The sequence below is a fragment of the Apus apus genome, chromosome 1, assembly GCF_020740795.1.
Source record: "Apus apus isolate bApuApu2 chromosome 1, bApuApu2.pri.cur, whole genome shotgun sequence".
Lineage (NCBI taxonomy): Eukaryota > Metazoa > Chordata > Aves > Apodiformes > Apodidae > Apus > Apus apus.
Genome location: NC_067282.1, coordinates 53,400,016 through 53,423,512, shown reverse-complemented (window position 1 = coordinate 53,423,512; position 23,497 = coordinate 53,400,016). Strand labels below are relative to the sequence as shown.

The 23,497-nt window shown below is 36.6% G+C and overlaps 1 protein-coding gene across 8 annotated transcripts in view; it reads left to right on the top strand.

Annotated features, from left to right (window-relative positions):
* Positions 1-23,497, top strand: part of DOCK9 (dedicator of cytokinesis 9) — a 113,195-nt gene that overhangs the window by 16,970 nt on the left and 72,728 nt on the right. For 7 of the 8 annotated variants that reach the window (XM_051619913.1, XM_051619866.1, XM_051619933.1 and 4 more), the window contains exons 2-8: positions 5,403-5,519; positions 10,849-10,938; positions 12,552-12,634; positions 13,689-13,758; positions 17,752-17,847; positions 18,495-18,629; positions 22,155-22,329. In XM_051619913.1, the coding sequence (XP_051475873.1) occupies positions 5,403-5,519; positions 10,849-10,938; positions 12,552-12,634; positions 13,689-13,758; positions 17,752-17,847; positions 18,495-18,629; positions 22,155-22,329 (766 nt within the window). The remainder of the gene's footprint in view (positions 1-5,402; positions 5,520-10,848; positions 10,939-12,551; positions 12,635-13,688; positions 13,759-17,751; positions 17,848-18,494; positions 18,630-22,154; positions 22,330-23,497) is intronic. The other variant, XM_051619874.1, reaches the window with a different exon arrangement.

The window sequence follows — 23,497 nt, the reverse complement described above, 5'->3', positions numbered from 1 at the left end:
CCTGTGGCCTTCACAAGAGAATTAACAGGAGAATGGATGTGGCTCTTCAGCACCAGCGAGAAAAGGATGAAAAAGCTGCTCATGTGCAGCACCAAACAAAAATCCATTACCCATTGACATGACAGCTTTCCCTTGCTACCAGTTAGTGGAATTTGTACTGTGGTCTATCTGCTTGCTAGTTCAGACAGTAAATGTCCTAATACGTGTACCTTCTAACTGTATTAAACATTTTTATGTTTCTTCTTTCCTTCAAAGGCTTCCCAAACTTCATTTTCAGTATATTAGAATATGTGGCCTGAATTAATTTTTTTTTTAGGACACTTGAAAATTTTGAACTGCACTGAAGCTAAGTAACAATTAAAAAATGCTTTATGCAACAGCTCTTAATGGTAGAGTTTCATATTGTGTTCAGAATCTCTCCTGCTTCTGGAAGGGTCCCGTCAGTTCCCATCTATTGGCACAAGTTGTTGTGCAGCCATCTGATCTGCATTTGGCAGGGTCAGTCTGTCTGAAGGCTCCCTGGTTGGGGGGAACTCTCTAAAGCCAGATCACTCTAATCTGTATCAAACTCTGACTATTCAGTTGCTGTTAGTAGTGTGAGGAGGCTCAGGATCATGCCATGAGAGCATCTCTCCTACTTAGCTTCTCTGACCAAGTTTAATACAGAATGTGTTTGATTTTTTTCCTCCTATATCATATCATCCTGCACTGCACTCAAATCAACCTGTCACTGCAGCACATTGCATATCATTTCTCATGACAAACTCTTCAGAAGGAATGGTCACATGGTAAAGGCCAGCTGACCAAATGGACTGACTTGGCCATAGTACTTTTTACGTAAGAGTGTAATGCACAAGAGTGACTGACAGGTGATCATCTTCCTTACCCTGGGTAGGCAGGTAGAAACTTGCTACTTACCTTCAAAGTAGGAGAAAGATGAGCAAAGGATGTTTTGCTTTCTGAATGGTAAGTGATGTACTTTATTTGAAGAGCAGTAAAGTTTGAGGGACTCTTCATACTCTGTGTTATCCCTGTCCCATGTGCATTAGGAAGAAATTTTATACTCTCCAGTTACTGCCTTGGTTAAGATTTGGAGGAGTAGGTGAAGTTACTAGAATTTCTTTGGAATCAGAACTTGTTATGACAATCTGGCACAGTGGGATTTTTCGACCTGAAATGTTGTGAAGGGGTAATTTTGTAGATCCTGCATGTAAGAAATGTGTCAAATTGTTGGATGAAGATGGTGCTGGGACAGGTAAAGAAGGGCCATGGAGATGATCAGAGCTGGAGCACCTCTCCTTTGAAGACAGGCTGAGAGAGTTGGGGTTCAGCCTGGAGAAGAGAAGGCTCCGGGGAGACCTCATATTAACGGGGGCCTACAGGAAAGATGGAAAGGGAGTGTAGTGATTGGATGAGGGGCAAAGGTTTTTAACTGAAAGAGGGTTGCTTTAGTTTAGGTATTAGGATGAAATCCTTTACTGTGAGGATGGTGAGACACTGGAACAGGTTGTTCAGAGAATCTGTGGATGCTGCCTCCATGGAAGTGTTCAAGGCCAGGTTGGATGGGGCTTGGAGCAACTTGGTCTAGAGGGAGGTGCCCCTGCCAACAGAGTGGCCTTGGAACTTGATCTTTAGCCCAACCTTCCAACCCAGGCCATTCTGTAATTCTGTGAAGGTGCCATCTGACCTTCTGATTACTAAGGAAGCTTGGAGCACACCATTTCAGTAATTTGAGATTCATTGCAGCAGTCTAAACATTCAGAGGTAGACTTAACAAAGTTTTCTTGCAACCAGAACATTTTGTGTAATTAGTGCGTTAGAAAAAATACAACTTTTTCTTATGCTGTTTTTATGTGCTTTTCTTATACTTTCCTGAGCTAGGTCAAAATGGTCCAACCACTTCACCTACTGATGAGCACATGAATGTAAGCTTAAGCCTTTTCTTGTGAACACTCGTTTTAGTTCTTGGCTTTGTGATTAGCTCTGTTTATGAGAGATCTATCAGCAGGTGTGGCTCAAGTGCAAAGCTCTGATAATGTGGTACACTATACAGCAAACTGAACAGCTGTTCTCCATCTCCTCTGAGGAGAAAGATGGCAAGCTCAGAATATACTGTGCTGAGCATGTTAGATTGCTTATGAACTTAAATCCTTCCAGTGTGATTGTAAATGGTAGCTATTTTTGTTCACAAAGCTATATTTTATTCATAATTTTTGGGTAGGTTTGTTTTCCACATTTTGCTTTTTTGCCCTTTTCAGCTGTTATGCTTTATGTTCTTGCATTTTTCTTAACACTGGAATTACCATATGGCATATATGAGGGAATCCTAAGTAAATTTTGAGTAGACTGTGAACTAGGCTTAATAACTTCAGTAACGTCTGACTAAAGCCTTCCGAAGTCCTTGAAAGACAATTTATTTGGTTCTGTTTTAGATGAAGAAAAGACCTGAATGGTTTCTCAGGAATATTTTTTATATACTAATGATTAGAACAGAATATTACAGAATCACCAAGGCTAGTAAAGACCTCTAAGATCATCAAGTCCAGCCTATGACCAACACCACCACATCAGCTAGACCATGTCACTAAGTGCCACATTCAGCCTTTCCTTGAACACATCCAGGGATGGTGCCTCCACCACTTCCCTGGGTAGACCATTCCAATGTCTAATGACCCTCTCCGTGTGGAAATACTTCCTAATATCCAACCTAAACCTCCCCTGGAGCAGCTTGAGGCCGTGCCCTCTTGTCTTATTGCTAGTTGCTGGGAAAGAGAGCCCAGCCCCTACCTGACTACAGCCTTCCTTCAGGTAGTTGAAGAGAGTGATAAGGTCCCCCCTGAGTCTCCTCCAGGCTAAACAACTCCAGCTCCCTCAGTCTATCCCTGTAAGATTTTCCCTCTAGTCCTTTCACCAGCCTTGTTGCTCTTCTCTGGACCTGCTCCAGCACCTCAGTATCCTTCTTGAAGTGAGCAGCCCAGAACTGTTCACAGTACTCAACATGAGGCCTCACCAGTGCTGTGAACAGGGGGAAAATTACATCCCTACTCCTGCTGGCCACACTATTCCTGATACAAGCCAGGATGCCATTGGCCTTCTGAGCCACGTGGGCACACTGCTGGCTCATGTTCAACTGGTTGTCAACCAGTACTCCCAGGTCTCTCTCTGCTGGGCTGCTCTCCAGCCACTCTTCTCCCAGTCTGTAGTGCTGCCTGGGTTTATTGTGGCCAAAGTGCAGGACCCTGCACTTGGTCTTGTTGAATTTCATGCTGTTGGCCTCGGCCCATCGACCCAGCCTGTCCAGGTCCTCTTGTAGCTTCTTCCTACCCTCCAGCAGATTGACACTGCCCCCCAGCTTGGTGTTATCTGCGAACTTACATAGAATAGAACTGTTTCAGTTGGAATTGACCTATAATGATCATCTAGTCCAATTGCCTGACCAATTCAGGACTGACCAAGTTAAAGCATGTTGTTAAGGGCATTGTCCAAATGCCTTTCAAACACTGACAGGGTTGTGGCATCGACCACCTCTCTAGGAAGCTTGTTCCATTGTTTGACCACCCCACCCTGTCTGTAAAGAAATGCTTCCTAATACCAAATCTAAAGCTCCCCTAGCGCAGCTTTGAACCATCCCCATGTATCCCACCACTGGATCCTAGGGAGAAGAGCTCAGGACCTCCCTTTCCAGTTCCCTTCTTCAGGAAGGTGTAGAGAGCAATGAGGTTTTCCCCCAGCCTCCTTCTCTGCAAAGTAGACAAATCCAGAGTCCTCAGCCTCTCTTCACAGGATGGTCCCTCAAGCCCTTTCACCGGCTTTGTTGCCCTCCTCTGGACACATTCAAGGACACATCCTCCTCAAATTGTGGGGCCCAGAACTGCACACACTACTCCAGGTTAGACTGCACCAAGACTGAATACAGCAGGATAATTGCCTTTTTTGACTAGTTGGTCATGCTGTGTTTGAAGCACCCCAGGATGTGGTTTGCCGTCTTGGCTGCCAGGGCATTGCTGTCTCATGTTGAGGCAGCTGCCAACCAGCACCCCCTGATCCCTTTCTGCAGGGATGCTTTCCAGCCACTCCTCTCCCAGTTTATACTGGTGTCTGGCATTACTCTGTCCTGGGTGCAGAATCCAGCATTTTAACTTTTAAAATTTCATCCCAATAATCATAGCCCAGTGTTCCAATCTATCTAGATCCCTCTGTAAGGCCTCTTATCCCTCAAGAGAGTCAGCAGCCCCTCATGGTTTGGTATCAGCAGCAGAGTTGCTAATGGTGCATTCAAATCCTGCATCCAGATGATTGATATTAAAATATATTGAACAGGAGTCACCTGCCAGGTGTAGCCCCATTCACTCTAACCCTATGAGCTGTGATAGACCTAAATATATTTATTCTTTGCAGTAGAGCTGAGAGGTTATTAACATAAGTTATGCAAATATAAAAAATCCAAAAAAACTCCTCTTGTCTGATCAGCTATAATGATGACATAAGCTGGCCTTGATGCTGTTCTTTGAAATTAGTACTGCTGATCTTAAGTTATCAATTAGAAAAACCTCTTGTAATTGCCACTGGTAAAAAAAGAAAAAAAAAAAAAAGAATTTTGTGTGGTAATTTATTTTTATACTGTGATACACAATTTTAATCACAGAAAGTGCAAGCTGGATTTTGACTCCAGTTTTGTATTAGTTTGCACACTCTGAGGCAGTGCTGCCTCATTGAGAGCTTTCTAAACCTGCTTTGCCATCTGACCACTCAGTGCAATGCTTGGCAGGGTGAAGGTTTTTCTCTGTTTGATTGTGCACAGCCAGCTGTAATGCCTTGACTTCAGTATAGGGTTTAGATGTTGAGTCAATGCATGAACTGATGAAAGCTACTCATGCAATTGAGAGGAAACAGATGGCCTGTGGGAATTTTGAAAAAAGGGTGTAGAAGGAGGAATATCAATTAACCTAGCCCTACTGTAGGTTACTACTGAATTAAAACAAAGTTCAGTTTTAGCTTTGAATTAAGATTATTTTAATCTCTCCTAAACCGAGATCGGAGCTTTCTGGGCAGTATCAAGCAAAGGTAACCACCAACGTAAAAGACTAGTAATTTAATTTTTTTTTTTCAGTGAAAATATGTACAGTATTATTCTGATAAGCTATGACTTAGTGTGTTTTGTGAAGAAGTTCTGGTTTTCCCATCTGAGGCAAATAGCATACTTGTCTCTGTAATTATCAGCTGCACTTATCCATACAGTATAGTATGACATAAAGTCTGCATTTTTAATATTGTTATTTTTTGATGTAGATGAAATCTCAGACTGCCAACTTTTTAAAGAGTAACTTCTTAAAATGAGTCAACAATTGTATATTTTCCTCAACATACCTGAATTTATTTTCCTTTTTTCTTTTTTTCCCTAGGCAAAACCAAAACTCATAGAACCCATAGACTATGAAAATGTCATCGTCCAGAGGAAAACACAGATTTTGAATGATGGTTTACGTGAGATGCTACTGTTCCCTTATGAAGACTTTCAGGTAATTTAATCCTCCCTTTTTTTAATTACAGATTTTTTAGCAGTAGTAGTCATGAGATGATAACTTCCCATTTCTTTAACTCTCTTTAGCTACCAGAAAAATTAAAAATCTTTGCCATGAGTCCCTTTACACTGCTCAATTTGTTCTGTCAAGTTACAGAAGAAGAAATAGCACAGTTTCCTCATCTGTTCAGATTATAAAGTCTGCAGCTCTGCAATTTTACTGTCTTTTAAAGTAGGTCATCAGTAATTTTTAGGTATTTTCAACCCCTTTCTGATGTAGGAGATCCTATGATATTTGTTTAAAAAAAAGCATCTGCTTTTTGTCATGCAAAAACGTGCCTGAAAAGCTGCGCAGTTTATTCAGCCACATAGTTGAAGTTGTTTACATTTATAATGGGGAAAGTTGGTGATGAGAAGGGCATATAAAAATCCCATAAATTACACATGTTGATTTTTTCATTAATTCTCTCTAGCCTATCAAGGTCTTTACCTGAGTGCACCTGGACTCTTTTTAATATAGTCTATGTGCTTATCAGTGGTTCTTACATGAATAACTCTACTTGTAACCTTCCTGCTCTGAGCTAAAAATTCTAGCAAGCTGCAGGTATTTAGAGAGTACTTTGGGCTTCATGTGTTCTCAGCCACACGTGAAAGTTTTGATGGACTGCAAGTAAGACTTCTTAGAAAGGGAAGTTGTACTGCCTATGAACATTAACTAATGATGGTAGTGTTGAAATGCTAGACCACTCACAATAATGCCCTACACCAGGTATTGGCTTTGAGACTGAAAAGTTAATGTGGGCTGTATCAGCTGGATACCCTTTACAGTGTGGCCCTTTCATATCACAGATAAAGAAGATTCAAGGATACTTCTGCTAAGCTTACTCTTATCTAATTGACTGGTTCAATTGCCTGCGGTCATTCTGGTGAACAGCTCTGAATTATCAATGGAGAAAGAGCAAACAAATCAAGAATGTCCTCAGGCCTTTTGTTTTTCAGCAGTCTGAGGATGTCTGAAGTGTTTAACTACTGTTTCAAGTGGCATCTTCTGCAATTCTTAACCTCAGGCCTGTATGACTGAAGTTAGTCCATAGTTCTCAGTCTGATCCTTTAAAGGGAATAACTGAATTTTGTTCACAAACTGGAATGCCTTTTGTCATCCTTTGTTTGGATTCTATAGTCAGATTTTCATCAAGGTCGTCATTAAAGTATGTGTTACATCAGAGGATTTCCTTCAGGTAGTCACAGGTTTGGAATATAGTCAGATTTCCTGCTTCTTTATCTCGCAGCAGTGTGCTATCTGAATATATTCTCTGGGTTTCCCCTATATAATCTTTGGCAGAGTCTCATTTTATATTTGATCTATCAAACTTTATTATTGTATGATCAAACTGTTATTTCCCTCTAGGATTTGTTGGCACAAGCTTACTCCAAGTATTTTATTGTACGCTGACTATCCAATACTACTTTGATCTATCTAGCTTATTTTCAACAACACAATGTATTTATGTATGTCATTCACTGTATTAAGAAAATGGTACCAAGTCAGAGAACAGAAATCATAATGTGCTTTTTATTTTTTGCACGTTAAGCCTTTTAACCCTGAGCAGTTTTCACAGAATCATATTTACAGTTTTCAAACCTCTAGATTTGATATGGTTGCCAATATAATTTGAATAATTTAAATTATGGCATATTTTCTGTATTGGCCATTCTGCTTCACACATTTACTTTAAATTCCTTTTCCCTAACTTGTTGCTGTCAGACAATATGTGGGCAGCTCCTGGGTAAGCCTTGGCTCAGATGTTTGGTACTGCCCTCATCCCCCACAACATTAATTTCAAATAGTGAGCTAGAGTATTTGGAACTACCTGTATACACACTTAAAAACAGCTTATAGGTGGAAACTCCTATCATTGTCTAAAAACCTGTTTCCTCTTACAGCATTTAGTTTTTATTTTTACAAAGTTTTTCCTTGTGCTTAGGTTAAACTGATTGCAATCTAAAAAACACTGGTCTGAAAAGGAAGCCAAGCCCTGATAGTTTATAAAGACATTAAGAGTAAAGTTATTTTCTTACCAGCATGACCTTAAAATTAGCACTTAAAACAGCACTGAAAATACTTACTTTTTAGCACTAGGTATCACGTCCACAATTTTCAATAGATAACAAAAGTAGTTACGTAGATTCAAAGAGGCAGATTGATAAAACTATTGAATTTGTGCTAAAGTTGAAATTTCTTTGGAAAAATTGGAGACAAATGTTTGTGCATCATTTGGATAACTTTTTCAGGTAATACAGTTAGATAACTGAAATGTAATTAAAGCAGTGTGGTTTTTTTGTACAACTGTAACAATACTTGCAGGAATAAAAAAGCAAGATTTTTGTAGCAGTTGTTTTACTGTCTCGTTCTATTAGCCCCGCATTCAGTTTCTAAATCTTAAAACCTCAGAGAAGCTAAATATTAAAGGAGAACTGATATGAATTGTTAGTCCATATCAGAAAAGAAAACTTGCAGAGCAGCTGGCTCCTTTGGACCACATAATAGCTTGCTTTTCTTTCTTTCTCCTGCTGAAAGGTAGTCACATAGCAAGGAAAAAGGAAAAAAAACCCAACCCCATCACTTTTTTCTGTTCAGTTATGAATGTTCCCCGAACACCCAGTCAGAAGTAGCTCTAGGCTCAAACCACTATCAAAGATATATCTCATTTGAGCAAGGGTGGGACAGAAGATGCTCTGCTCTGGGAAAACTCAAAAGGCTGAAGGATTTTCATCAACAAACTGATGGAGTTACATGAACCTTTTCCAGATTTCCACTTAAATGCATTTGCCATCATCCTAAACTTGGTTAGTTGAGGTTATGAATCCTATTTTTTCTCTCTCTCTTTTTATATATGTTTGGTAGCAGCTCATTTACTTTTCAGAAAAGCATGATTTGTGGCCTACTTTGTGCTGATCTTCAAATCCAAATAAGTAGGCTTGTCATTTTTTATTTGGGTTTTCTACATTTTCTTTGGTGCCATCATATTCAAATAATAGCAAGCTTTGCTTTTCTCTGATTTCCAGAAGAGGTCTTTATCAGCAACTTTTTCTTCACATCTTGGGTAATTTTATAGTTTACCATTTCAAGATTGTTTAATTTGATTTTCATACTGAATTCACAATTAACCACGTCATTCCCTAACTTGTTCTCACCAGAAGTATAGAGGCATTCATGTTGTGTCTGAAGATCCTTTTTTCTGTTAACATCACTGAGTTTCCTTTCATTCTCAGTCATTGGGCTGTCTAAACTTTCAGCACCCTTTGTGTCTATTTATTTATAGCTGCTTATTTGATGTTGTTTTGATTTCATTATGGTCCCCATATAATATGTGCATCTTCATGACTTGTATTCAAAGTCACCTGAATTTCAGTAATTTAATCAATGGTGCAATGGCTTCGTAACTAAATAGAATTAGTTCAAAACAGACTACGAGTGGATCACATTAAAATAATATACTCAATGACTGCAAAATTGGTATACATTACTGCATAGTAGGTAAATTATTAAAAGAAAACGTAACTCAAAAGAATGGCAGTGATTACTTTGCAATAAGACACCTTGTATCTAAAGCTTTTCTTCCAAAACTTTGGAGTACTACCTCCATTCTTATCCCAATACAGGATAAGATGGTTAAAGCTTGGACTGGATGATCTTACAGGTCTTTTCCAACCTGAATGATTCTGTTTTCTGTAAGTTTGCTTGCAGCAAACACAATGTGGGTACATTCCTACCCAAGTTAACTATGCCACTAGAGAGTTACCCCACTCTTATTTTGAAGATACTCTGGTGCTTAGTTTAGACCTTGTTTCACCTTTGCTACTTTTGGGCTTGAGCCATATGGATTTACCACACTTTAACTTAAAGCTCTTGGCTTTTAGTTAATTCCAGTTAAGTACCTCTGAAAATAGATAATGTGCTAACTTTGCAGAAATAAAAGTAAAACCAGATCTTCCTACAGGAAAGGAGAGGATGTTTTAAAGAGAAGAGAAATGTTTTAAATAATGTCTCCACTTTAGACAGCACAAAGTAAGCTGGTAAAAATAACTTATTTTGAAATGTTTGATGAAATTTCACTGGGTCTTTTTGACCTTACAATCTCTTCTGTATTTTTCATTGAGTCTATTACAGTACTGTAGTTGGACTGTTGAGTAAATTGTCCAACTATTCTAAATCAAGGCTTCAATTTACTTTGGAAATTATAACACAGCTTCTGACAGTTCCCATATAACTGATAATTCTCCTCTGTCACACAGTAGCTTTAAGGGCATGATTTGACATACAGCATGCCATCTTTTCCATAAATTCTTTAAAAAATATTTCTATCACTGCTTCTTGAACATTTGCTTCTGTGTAACATCATTTCAAGTAACGATGGGCTGGATATGTGACTATCCCGTTGTTACCCTGTAGTTTTCTCCCCATTTTTTTGCATTTTGCACAGTCCTTATTTACTAGTAAGGTATGGGACATTACTAAGAACCTTCATTGCTTATATCTATATATCTATATAGATATATCTAAAAACATTATATAGAATCCATTTGTACGCTATTATGGCTTTTTTCAAATTCCTTTCCCAATATTTTGAATGATCAACTGTTAATAACCATGATTTCAAGCATCCTAAAGGGATGTGGAGGGCAAAGTGGTTTTGGGGGAAAATTTTACTGACTTGTATTCTACAGCCAACACTGGAAAGAGCAAACAAGAAAACTCTGCTTATCCATCTCTGATGACCTAAGCTGTAAGATTCCTTTCCACATAGTGCAAAATAATTTCTGTTGCTGTGTAGCTGTTTTCATTTGTGGACCAGAATATTTTGTTAAATGTTCATCTTTTACAGTTACAGATTAAAAGTACCATAAGGCTGACTTCAGAATTTTAGTTGATGTGGGTTTGTTATATTTTCAAGAGTGATAATTGTTATATGTAGTAATAAGACTGCCTTAATGCCTGTCTTCAAAATACTGAAGTTCTGTTGTCAGGGTGGAGTTATTTTTACTAGTATTTTTCTTGCCCATGTTAACAAAATAGAGGAAAACACTTTTCTGTGGCAACTATTTCTCATGGATTCCAATCTTGCCCTTGCTGTGAAAGAAGGAACATGTTGCTAATTGTTGAATGAAATAATATTCTCATTAATTTGCTGTTGTGAAACAGTGCGTTCACAGAATGTTTTCTGCTGAGCTTCTGTCTTAGTTACAGTGATATAATTGAGTGTTGTCATAAAGTGTCATCTTTCCATTAATTGTAGGTTTCATTAATTGTTTTTGTTGTTTATCAGACAGCATTATTGAAGCGGCAGAGTCGATACGTTCGTTCAACAGTTCCTGAAAATGCAGAGAAGGAAGCTCAAAGCTTGTTTGTAACTGAGGTAATATTGGAGTTGCATGTGGCCACGTGTAATAACAATATTATTCCTGAATTGTTTTTATTCTCCTTCATTTACCATTTAAAAAACAGGAAAAAAAGCCCTTTAAAAAACAGTTTCATACATATGGCAATTTACTTGACAGTGATTTCTGGAAATCTTCCAGAATAACCTAGTATTTTTTTCCATTTGTGCCTGGAAAAGAAGGATTACAGGATAGCTTAAAATTATTTTGTTTGTGTAATTGGCTTTTGCAGATGCTTCTCCCCCAACTTCTTTATGGTTTTAGCTTTCCCAGATGAACATGGGTGACTTCCACACATAATATCAGGAGCAATAGGAAATCTGGAATAAGTCATTGTGATTTGTTTTTCCTGATAAAATGTTTAACACCAGCCCTTCATAATAATTTTTACAGTTTGCTGAAACAGAGGTGTTCAGAATTTATTATGACTGCTCAATTTGTATGCTATATGTAGAAGAAACATCCTCAAACCTAAAGTTTCTCAGAACTACTTGCTGATGTTGGCATTCCTTTGGTTCTGACTGTGAAGTTGTGCTTCATTTAGTATCTTGTTGAAGCCTTTTAGGAATGAAAGGTTTAAAATTTTAGTCTTTTTTTATATCTTCTGGTTTTCTACTGATATGCTTTAAGCTGATATTTTAACATCTGAAACAAGCAAATGTCTATTGTGATTCCAAGAAAACTGAAGGAGCTTCAAATAGCTGAATCTACCTTGAAGTGATTTATCCACAGTTATACGTACCCTTAACACCTAACGTAAACAGCTCTGAGATAAATATGAAGAAGGTAGACAGGAGGAAAGAGTGTTATAGGCAATTAATGAAGTTTAATAAGTTTCTGCAGAAACAATTGCTTGGCAAAGAGTAACTTTGCCTTTTGAAATATAAAATATTTTTTAATTAGTAGATGCTGTGTTTGTGTACATGCAAGTCTATTTGTGTAACATATAAAATTTTGTACTGTATGGTTTCTGGCAGTAGATTTTATTAGTTTTATGTTACTTTGCTCGAAGCCAAGACAGATCAGTACATTCTGTGTTGTAGCAATATGGGTGGAGTAAAACGGTATTTCCTGTGATCTAGAACAGAGCTTAATGATATAGTTGCTTTTTAACAGTTGTAAGCATGAAGATTAAATATTAATTTAATTACACTATAAATATAAATTTAAGAAAGGGCTGGTTTTAGTTTCTCTGTATCAGTATGTGTGAAATTGAATACTCTTTCAGTAGCTTATCTGTATTTTAATGCTGCATTTTCTAAAGGCTTGGTCATGTTTTAGATTGCAGCAAAATGCTGCTTTAACTTTTCTGACAACTGAAGGTGATTAATCCAGATGCTGAATGTATTAATCATTTTCTCATTTTATGAAATACATGTCCTGTTGATACATATCACTTGTTGCAAAAAGCTGTATTGTATTAGACTTAATTGCGAAAGAGAGGACGTGCAGAATTTTCAGAGTTCAACATGTAACCACAGTAGTTTATAAACAGCCATGTCTTAAGAGTGGTTTTTTGTGTGTGTGTGTCTAGGAAATACTGTTAATACTCTTCCATTTTAATACTGATATTTGGTTTTCATTAAAACAGTGCATCAAAACCTACAATTCTGACTGGCACGTTGTTGACTATAGATATGAAGATTACTCAGGAGAGTTTCGACAGCTTCCAAAGTAAGTATGTCAACTACTGGTATAATAAAGATTTTGAATTTGTGGAAGAACTTTAACTATATTTAATGTAAATGTATTTCTTTCAGAAACATATTAATACATGTAATATGTAACTGAAAATAGATGAATGTTTAATAGTCAGTAGAGATTATAAAGATTTGTTGGATGGTATAATAATATATTTATGAACTCGAAGGTGTAAAATTTTGTTCAGCCTTTTTCTGCAATGATACCGTAAAAAAAACCTGCCTGATTGACAGGCAGATCAAAACAAGAAATTGTGTAGTTCATAATGTGAATGTAAGTAGTATAACTAGTGTTTAGGTGAAACTAAAATTGTGATATCCTGTTTTTTATAGCTTCAAAGGCAGCTTTTGGAACTCTTTTTAGGAGCTAACCGAGATGGTTACAGCGAGTGTCAGAACTAGTGCAGATTTTCACAGGATAATTTCACTGGATGATTGAAAGCCTAATCTGTATCTACTACAGAGTTTCTAAATCACCTGCTAGAGAAATATTTTCCAACTTTTTCAAAATTTTGCAGGGAGAGTATAGAGATTAGATCCTTAAATACCTGAGAATGGCTGAGTACTCTGAATTCCATAACTCTGGAAGAACTATGCCTTCCCTACCTACTCCCCTGCATCTGTTGGTTCAGAAATAATTTTATTTCCCTTTGAAAAGTTTAGATATACTCACAGGTTTTTTAACAGTCAGTACCTTTAAATAAACACATTGTCCTAAAAAAGAACCAATGGTTGCAGTTATGGATTCTTGCTCCTAAGATACTAGGAGTGCAGTGAATGAGAAAGCATTTGATTTTCTTCAGTTATGTATAAGGGTGGTGACAAGCAGAACAAAGAAAGACTGTGGGCAGATGTGTAAATTAGGAAAATTGCTGGCTAAGAAATATATTTCATGAAAAATACATGTTTTTACTGCATTACTCTCGTACTTTTTTCTCTTCAGTTTGGAAAACAACATCTTTTTGCAGCTAGAAAATATGTAACTAATCACAAATTTTCTAGTATTTTAGAAACTTTTTCTTTCCTAGTAGAGGGCCAAAATCAGAGAAGCTTCCAGTTCATTTATATGAAGTGGATGAAGAAGCAGATAAAGATGAGGTGAGATAATAGTAATTCCTTAATTTCTATTGCTTTCAGTAAAGAATATTAACTAAGAAGAGGTTACAAGTTGGGTTAAATGTTTATGTCAGTAAATGAAAACAGAGATGGGCTTGAACAGCCTGACTGGAAAAAAATGCAGTTATTTTAACTATCTCCTTTTAAATAGCTTTGTTCTCCTGCGATCTGCCATGTGAGTAGAACAAGTATTGACAGATGGTGAAATTGAAGTTTATAGTACTTAGTGATGTATAGTACTTCAGCTTCCATAAAATCTGTCTTGTCTTATATGGTTTCTGGGTATACAGGCATATAGGGCGAAATATTTCATGCAATTTGATCACAAAATTGAGTAGAATCATAGGTGAGTCTTTTCCAACATGACAGTGTGCACACTTAAGCATGCATGGAAGTGTAGCATACAGTGTGAGTTAAAATTAGTTTGTCACAAATTTGAGTATAGAATAAGACCTGGAGATCTGTCATTGAAACAAAACCTAAAATATTGAACTAAAAGTAAGGCATTTTATTTTTTGTCATTGGCTTAGAGACAACAGAGATCTCTATAGCCTCACACAGTTTTCAAGTAAGATTCAAATATTTAAGACTTTTTTCAGTAACTGCTTCTTTTATTTGTGTGATTAATTTCATTTTTACCACACCCAGTTTCAAGACAGTGTTTAAATGCCAGTTTTTTTTCTTAGAAGCACTTGGGCTCTTGCATCAGAGAAAGTAATTGAAATAAAATTATTTTGGGTTGTTTTTTTTTTACTTTTGACAATTACTTGGCTTCTAAATTTGTTGTATTCAGAACTGCTGCATATGAAATAAAAGTTGTTCCTTAGAATTTTTCTGGGATTAAATGTGAAAAAATAGTCAAGGGAGTGCATCTGAATAGGTTGATTCATGAATAGATAGTCTCAGGATGCTGTTTCTCCAGTGCTGTTATTAATCTGCTATTAATCTGCACTGTGATATTTGAACAAATAATTTCATGCATCTGTATCCAAATCTTCCTGTGAGATAGGAATAATTTTGTTTTCTGTTATACTGCAATTAAAAGACTTGGCATTATTTATTGTGATAATATTTCTGACAACAGGATTGTTTTAGAGAACAGCGAGTTAAACATGGATAGAATTGAAATATAATTGAATGTGTTTGTTACTAGGAAAAATATTTGTGGTTAGAGTTAGTTAAACACTGAAAAACTGCAGCTTGATTATTGTCAGGTGGTATGTTTTTCACTAGGAAGTAAAAGTAGGGAGGACTTCCTGTTTCCTTCTGCCCAGTTTCCTGTTAAAGCAGGGAGAAATGTTGTATCTGTTTCAGAGGTAGTCACTGGAAAAGAGGTCTGTTACCCTTTGAGGAACTTAAAATATAAACACAAGAAAAAAGCAGGCTAGGAAGAGAAGGAAGCTTAACGGGAATAGGGTGGGGGAACAATAAAACACTTTCCGCAAGGGAAGAATTAATGCAAGAGGTTTTCCTTTCAAACACTAACATCTTTGTATGCCAAAAATCATATATGCAAATATTAGATAATAAGTTGCTTGGATTTCTTTTGGTTTTGCTTTTGTTTGTGTTGTTGTTTGTTTATTTTTTAAAGGAAGTTGATTTATTAAGAGAATGATAGAAAAGAAAAAGCCGTAAGATATTAAAAATCAGAGGAAAATCAGATAAAGATTAATTTAATCTTGCACCATTGAAAAGGAGAGAATTACCTTTCCAAAACTAGTTTGGCCTATCAGGCCATCCCATTGATGTTTGTAAATGGAATTTTTAAATCAGCCTAGGGTATGGGATCAAGATAAGGAATTGTTTTTGTTGAAACAGTTGCTGTTGAAGTAAATTTTTGGAGCAGAGTTGGTGGGAAAGAGCATTAGAAAAAAGGTGAAGCACAGTGTGCAGCAGTAATAATAAAAGTGAGGAAATTAACTTAGCAGCTGGAAACAGGAAGTATGTTTTCATTGTAAAAGTTATGTGTTAAAAACTGGCTTCTGGGTTCCTTTGTATTAACAGGTGGTTGGCTGGAAAGATTCAGTAGGGTTTTGGCTCTGTAGGCAGGAATTCTGCCTGACGGAAAGAAACTGTGTGATTAGAGAGGCCCAAATGACAGTCAGTTTTATTGTGAGGAAGCATAGTTCAGTGTAGTTGGGGGGCAGTGCACCTCAGACTTCGGACTGGAAAAAGTCGTAATAGAGCTAAATCTTAATTTTTGTTAACAGAAGTAAAGAAAGAATTGTTCTCATGTCAGGTGGTCCTGTGTACAGTATGTGAAAATATAGAAAAGGATTGGTGGTTCTTTGCCAAGTTTTGATGATAACTTATAATCTGCTAATAATTTTAGACTTGTAAGGTTGGTTTTAAACCATTCGTTCCTTGGAGATAAGTCCTACCAGTGGAGGTGGAGAAGCATAGTTGGAAACCTCGTTTTAGGTTTTTGTCTCTGTATCCTGATTGTATACGAGGAAAATGGTTACGTGGGTATTAGAACAGGAGTGAGGAGTAATGAATTGAAAATACGAGACAAGTAGACTGTATTGCTGGGATAGTGAGGCTCATTTGGGCAAATGGAAATTTACTGAATATTTCTGGTCTATGCTTCTGAAGCCTTAGGTGGTCTGATAGCTGGTAAACATATCCTCCTTACCTGACCTAACTTCCATAGCATCAAGCTGATTAGAATTTTTGAAGGAACAGAATGATGCATCCTTTGCCTTCAGTTTGCAGTTCTTCGAAGTTCACGTGTGCATATGCATATGAATATGTAAGCTAGACAGACTAATAAGCTCTAAATAAATTAATTAGTAACTTTTTGCAGGAAGTTTCTTGATTTGGTTCAATAAACTTAATTCATACTATTCCAAAATTTTGTTTCAATGTTCTGTTGTTGAACTAATGACGCTGTCCCCCATGCGTAATCACTTTTTGTTGTATGTTCTCTTAATAGCTGAGAAAAGGAATAAGAAAAAGTGGTTGAGGCACTTGGGGAAGTTTTAAGCTTTGTTTTCAACTGGGTACTTGGCTAATTTTGAATGTTTGGATAATAAATTATCAGGATTATTTCTCCTCTAGATGGTTGAAAATCTTCTTACATGTCTAATTTTATTAATGTTTTAGTTGTGTCAGAATGGGTTGCCTTCAGTGGAAAGTCTGCTTGATACTGCTCTAAAAGATTACTTGAACTGGTGATTTAATATTTATCCTGTGGCAATTAGAAATCTGTCATTTTGATTAGTTTTGATAGTAGAGTACTGTTTTTTTTGTAGTTGTTAACATCCTATGGGTTTTGATGTAGTTAGTAAGTTCCATCAACTGGCAGATGGAAGAGATACAGGCAGTGGGTGTGATGCATGTATTGGATCTGCTGTTTGTGAACTTCCTATTACTGCCAAGTTTGGTCTTGTTTTCTTTAGAAAGCTTAGATTCTGATCTGTAAAAGGGCAGATCCAATTCAAGAGTTCAAAGCTTAATTCTCTGTACATTCTTAAGTAAGTAATGTCTTTGAAGTAATACATACAAAGCAAAATGGTTTGAGAAGTCTGGATTGAAGTTTTGGATGTGCATGAATTTACATTGTTTTGGTACTAGAAACTGGGAAAAACACTTGCACTGTAAGATTAGAAGATATGAAAAAGCTTACAAATTGAATGTTTTGAGTTTTCCCCTTTCCCCTATTTTAGTGGGATTTACCTTGATTAATACTTAGCTATCTAGAAGTTGGATCATCCTGCTGGCTGTAGAGAAAGCCTGTTAAAAGTGGTCAAGTTACCTGTCAAAAGTTAAACGAGGTCAATCTAATCCCTGATCTTTAAATAAACTTATGTGAATTAGAAAGCTATAGCATTTCTGCATACTCATTGTACATGATTATAATTACATTTTGAGCATAGCTATTCCATCTTTTAAAAATTACTTCTGAAATTTTTAATAAAAGTAACTATTTCAGACTGTGATGCAAAACTTAACTTTTTTGTCATCCATCTCCAGGATGCAGCATCTCTTGGGTCTCAGAAGGGTGGAATAACAAAACAAGGATGGCTCTACAAAGGCAACATGAATAGTGCAATCAGTGTGACAATGAGAGTAAGTTTATTAATGTCTTGCACATGTTAAAAACTGAACACCAATATTAAAATATCACTGTGCCTTTGAGAAGTCAATGAGTATGGGGTTTACTTCTATGAAGAAAGTAGTGTGGGATGAAGGAGGGAAGCTTGTATGTAATCTATAGCTGTGAAACGTTACTTTCCTTTTATTCCGCTTAAATCAGAAAAAATGCATTAAAAATTCAGTATGTGACAGAAGTTCAACACTTTAAATAATTTTTTTAACTGGACCCCAGTGTGTTAATAGTAGGAAAGGGACTACGTAATACAGGTTTTCATTTGTATTGCCACTTTATTTGAATACAAACTTAAGGTTCTTTTATGGTTATCATAGTAAATATCTATAATATGGAATATTGTAGAGTCAGTTTTAGATAGCTTTCAATGGGTCAAAAATGCTTTCAAAGAATACGATACAATGTTGCTGCAAGTTTTGAAGTTAGTTTTTTATTTATTTATTTTAGTTAATGATTTCTGTTTTATTTTCTGAGGATTCAGATTAGTTTATGTGGAATTGAAAGCTTTTTTCTGTAACTGACTGTGTAAATAGCACCTACGTGTTTTGTAATATGAAGCTAATTAATGCTAGAGTTGTAATTATTTTTATTTTCTCCTTTTCACTAGTCATTTAAAAGGAGATTTTTCCATTTAATCCAACTTGGTGATGGATCCTATAATCTCAACTTCTACAAAGATGAAAAAATATCAAAAGAACCAAAAGGATCTATATTTCTAGATTCATGCATGGGAGTGGTTCAGGTAATTATAATTATTCTGCCTGCTCTTCAGTTAGTTCTGTATTTGATAGCAATTCTGTTTGTTTTTTTTAAAGTAACTTTTGTCAGATGTAGATAATTACCTATTATGCAGAGGAACAATTAGACACACTGCATCTTGAAAAACAGTGATAGAGATTTTAAAGGGTAGGAGACAATTTAAAAAATCTTTCTGAAAAGGGCATAAATTACTCGTTGCTAACAAGTATTTATCAGAAATATCAAACAAAATTTTAAGGCAAACACACAAGAAACCTCAGCCTTAAATCATGGCAAAGCAATGACTGTTTATTTCTGTTAGGTTTTGTGCTTACATGAGCTGTAAAATGTTTTGCATAGCTTCTTGTGTGGGATTTTTGTTGTGGGAATTGTATTGAATTCAGTCAACCTTCCAGATGCTTTCATTTGACCTTTACAATATTACTTTTATGTGTTCTTCTTTATTTTAAAAAGTTAAGGGCTTTGGCAAAATGTTTGTCGGTAGCAAGTGCCAAAAAAAAGAATATGTTTTTTTTTCCTTGTGATTCTGTTATGTATTTACAGTACAGCATGTAACTGTTTTGTTAGGCACAGTATACCTGGAAAAAAACCGCTTGAGCTTAAAGGTTTTGTTAGCTTGGCTAGGAATAGTCAAGTTTTAATAAAAATGTAATTCTTAAATACTCTATTTAGTACGAAGTTGTTTTAATATTTATGCAGAGAGATACAACAGCTTTACAGAGGATTATTTTTTTCCAAATAGTGTCATAATTTTTTTGAATACACATTTAATATATGGAAAAAAAAATCTTATAACTGTAATAAATTTACTCATATTGCAAGTTATATTTAGAGATTGCCATAAATTGTTTTGCCCTAGGGGTACAATTCGGGCCAAATCCACTGAAACCCATTTGTGTTTTTAAAACAAACCAACAAATGAAGTGGTTCCTAAACACAGTTGTAGTCTTTGTCTTGCACTTAAAAATTTATCTTCTGCTCCTTAGCTTCCTCTGCTTTGGCACCCCTCTCTCTGATAATATAAATTCTCCATCTTCTGGGCTGTTTCTTGTCTCTTTTGTTGCCCACTCAAGCAATGGCTTGTTTCTGGTTCTCAGCGTGTGGATCCAAGACAGACTTTAGTGGGCAGTACAGTATTGGTTTGCAGCATCAGAAAACATTAAGGTTTTCAGAAATTGCTAATTGCTAATTCCTGCAGCTGGGGAGAGCAACCCCAGGCACCAGTATGTGTTGGACAGGCTACCCAGCTGGGAGGCTGTTGGCAGAAGAGGACCTTAGGGTCCTCGTGGACACCAAGTTGAACAAGAGCCAGGAATGTGCCTTTGTGGTAAAAAAGGCTAATGTTATCCTGGGCTGCATTAGGGGGAGTGTTGTCAGCAGGTAGGGGGAGGTGATCCTTCTCCTCTGAACAGCTGAATAGCAGTGGTGAGGCCACAGCTGGAGTCTTGTGTCCTGTTCTGGGCTCCCTAGTAAAAGAGAGACATAGACATACTGGAGAGAGTCCAGCAGAGAGCTACGCAGGTGATTAAGGAGAGAGGAGGGAGCATCTCCTCTGTGAGGACAGGATGAGAGAGCTGGGATTGTTAAGCCTGGGGAAGAGATGGCTCAGGGGGATCTCCCTAAAGAGAGGATGCAAAAAGGATGGATACAAGTGCCCAGTGACAGGACCAAGGACAATGGATACCAAGTGAAACACAGGAGCTTCACTCTGAACATCAGGAAGCACTTTTTCACTGTGAGGGTGACCCAGCACTGGTACAGGTTGTCCAGAGAGGTTGTGAAGTCTCCATCCATGGAGATATTAAAAGACTACCTGGACATGGTACTGGGCCAACTGGATCTAGTTGGCCTTGCTTGATCAAGGGCTTGGACTAAATGTCCTCCAGAGGCCTCTTCCAACCTCTAACCATTCTGTGATTCTATGTTTTTGTGTTTTTTAATCCTGAAAATCCCCTTTTTTAAATGATCTTTTCATGCTGTCAGTTCCATCCGTTCAATTCAAGTAACCTGAAATTTCCTCAGACTCTATCAGGAGCGTTTCATTTTTATCACTGTTCCTTTGTTCTACTGGAAGTAAGGTTTTGGGCTGATACAGTAGTTTTTAAGTAAAACTACTTTGGATCCTTGAAGTTTATAGTTGGCTATTGTCTTGGACACTCTCTTGTATTCAGCAGTACCATCAGTGTTCATCTTGTCGCCTGCATGTTAAGAGCTGCATGTAGAAATTTTAGACTAGTTATGGATCAATATCAAATGCAAAACCAAAATCAGTTAATGTTCACTTCTTCAAAGCCAATAAGTCATTAAATGGCTAGAATACAAAAAGTGTTTGGAAATAGCTGTTTTCTTCACTTGAATTGTTGATGAGGAGCAAGTAAATGAGATTTTGAACTATAAAATATTATACTTAATGGCCCTATTCCACATGTGTGATTTTTTAATACTATGTACTATATTGTACTGTAGCTGATGTTATTTTTATTCCTTGTTTTACTGTTACTTTTTTGTATTGTATTAGCATCTGAACCTAAAATTAGCAAGAAGTGGTCTCTACATAGTTAAGTGAAAGTTAAAGGTTACTGTTCTTAAGATTTTTCAACTACTTAAGTACTGATTTTAGTTGGTAAGACTGCTTTGCCTCTGGAGTCCACAGATTTATTTGTATCCTCCTAAAAGAAACTTACCTTTGGTAGAAAGCTGACTGCTTTGCCAACCAGTAGCTAGTCTGTTAATTAAAAAATCTGAGGTATAGTGAAACTAAAATGTAATTCAGCATTTAATTTAATGAAAAAAATCCCTCAGCCATTAAGTCTGTCTTATTGTTTATTTTGATGTTTATCTAATGAGTCGTCATGAATCAAACTAAGTAGCATTTGAAGCCTTGATTTAAATTGTGCAAAAGGCATGACAGTAGTGGTTGAGGAACACAGGAGGAACTGATTCCCAGCTTCGTGTGTATTTAAATGACTAGCAGTATCAGAGCATTCAGGGTTGAGATTGGTTATGATTTAATTTCTGGTATAAAATCCTAATGTGCAAGTGATTCTCACTCAAATGTTAATGGTTTAATGGGTTTTTTAGTCACTAGATCTGAGCTTTACTTCTAGATTATCTGAGTACACGAAGCCTTGATATTTGGAAAATAGATTTTTTTTTTTTTGTTTAAAAATTATTACAACCAGAATGAGGAGAGGAAATTGAAAACTGATCCCCCTTTTTATCTTCCCCTGGGAGGGTAGTGGTACAATAACAGAGAGCATCTGTCACTTGTTTGTTGGCTAAAACTTTGACAATGGGCTGTGTTCTTTCACACTTCCACATGTTGCTGTGGTACAAATAGCTTCAAAAGGTCAAACATCAGAAAGGAAGAAGTATTAATTGTAATTTACACTTGTTCAAAATACCAAGCTATATATTTTTGTTAGAAGATCTGAAATACTTTCAACTTCCTTTGGTTGTGATTCAACAGCATGTAAAGGTATTATAAAGACCTTTTATTTTCTTATAGAACAATAAAGTCAGACGTTTTGCATTTGAGCTCAAGATGCAGGACAAGAGTAGTTACCTTTTAGCTGCAGATAGTGAACTTGAAATGGAAGAATGGATAAACACTCTGAACAAAATCCTTCAGCTTAACTTTGAGGCTGCAATGCAAGAAAAAAGAAACGGAGAGTCTCACGAAGGTAAGCAGGATTTCTAGCAATGCAAATACAGTTATGTGGCAATGTGTACATACATGCATTTGGAAGGAAAGGCTTTATTATGTCTAAATTGTTTTCTTTCGTCATGAAAATTACAGGCCTTTTCATTGTCTGCCTGAACTGATGAGAGTTTTGACCTTTTGGCATTAAAATAGCACTGTTCTGTATTGATTCCAATTGAGTTAAGTTGAGAAGAAAATAATGAGACTTATCAGAAGTCTAGAAAAATAGAAACCACACAGAAAAGTCAACTTACGAGGGACTTTTTTTGGCTTGTGTAAAATGCTGCTCAAAATGGAATAATCCATTCTGTGGTCACTGTAGGTAGAAGAATAAGAAACTGCGGTTGCAGCAAGGGACTTCAAATTTAGATATAACTCCCCTGACCACAAATGTTTCCCTCAAGTACTGAAATAGACTGTTTGGGTGTAGAATATTTTCTGTTGGAGCCCTTTAAGAATAGGTCAGGCAGATATCTGTAAGGAATGTGATGTAGATTATATAAGTTGATAGTTGGGTGATGAGAGTGTATGGGGAAGGCAACATGGTATGACACCAAGTGAATGCATACCCAGAAGAACCTGGAGAATGTTATAGAAGGGTGTTCTGCTTATAAATAGCACAATATACCCAAAATATTCATTAAACTTTAAAATTAGAGCTTGCAGCCTTTGGTGAGGATTGCCAGAATTTAACACGATGTTTGCAAAAAAGGCAAAAGAGAAACCTGTAGGTTTGTGAAAGACATTTTAGTCAGTGATCCCTGGTTGACCTTAGAACTGTAAGATGCTTTTACTAAACTGAATGGTTGCTTTGTAAATCCAGTAACCACTGGAGAGTGGAGCTGGGAACCTAATGAACAGAGGGAACTTGTTTTGAAATCAAGTTAAAGTACAGAGTGGAATAAGTACTGTAAATTTGTGCATTGAGTATCCTCTTTCCCCATGCAGATATCAACATCAATAATAAAGCTTATTTTCTTGGTAGCACTAGAAATAACTGCTATTTTACCAATTTACATAGCTGGTTACACCCTCCAAGAAGTCACTGCAACAAAATGAAATGAAGGAGTTGTCCACAACATTTTTACATTAGCAAGTGTCATTTTTTAGGGGATAGGAGTTAGAAAATAAAAATAACTATCAGAAAT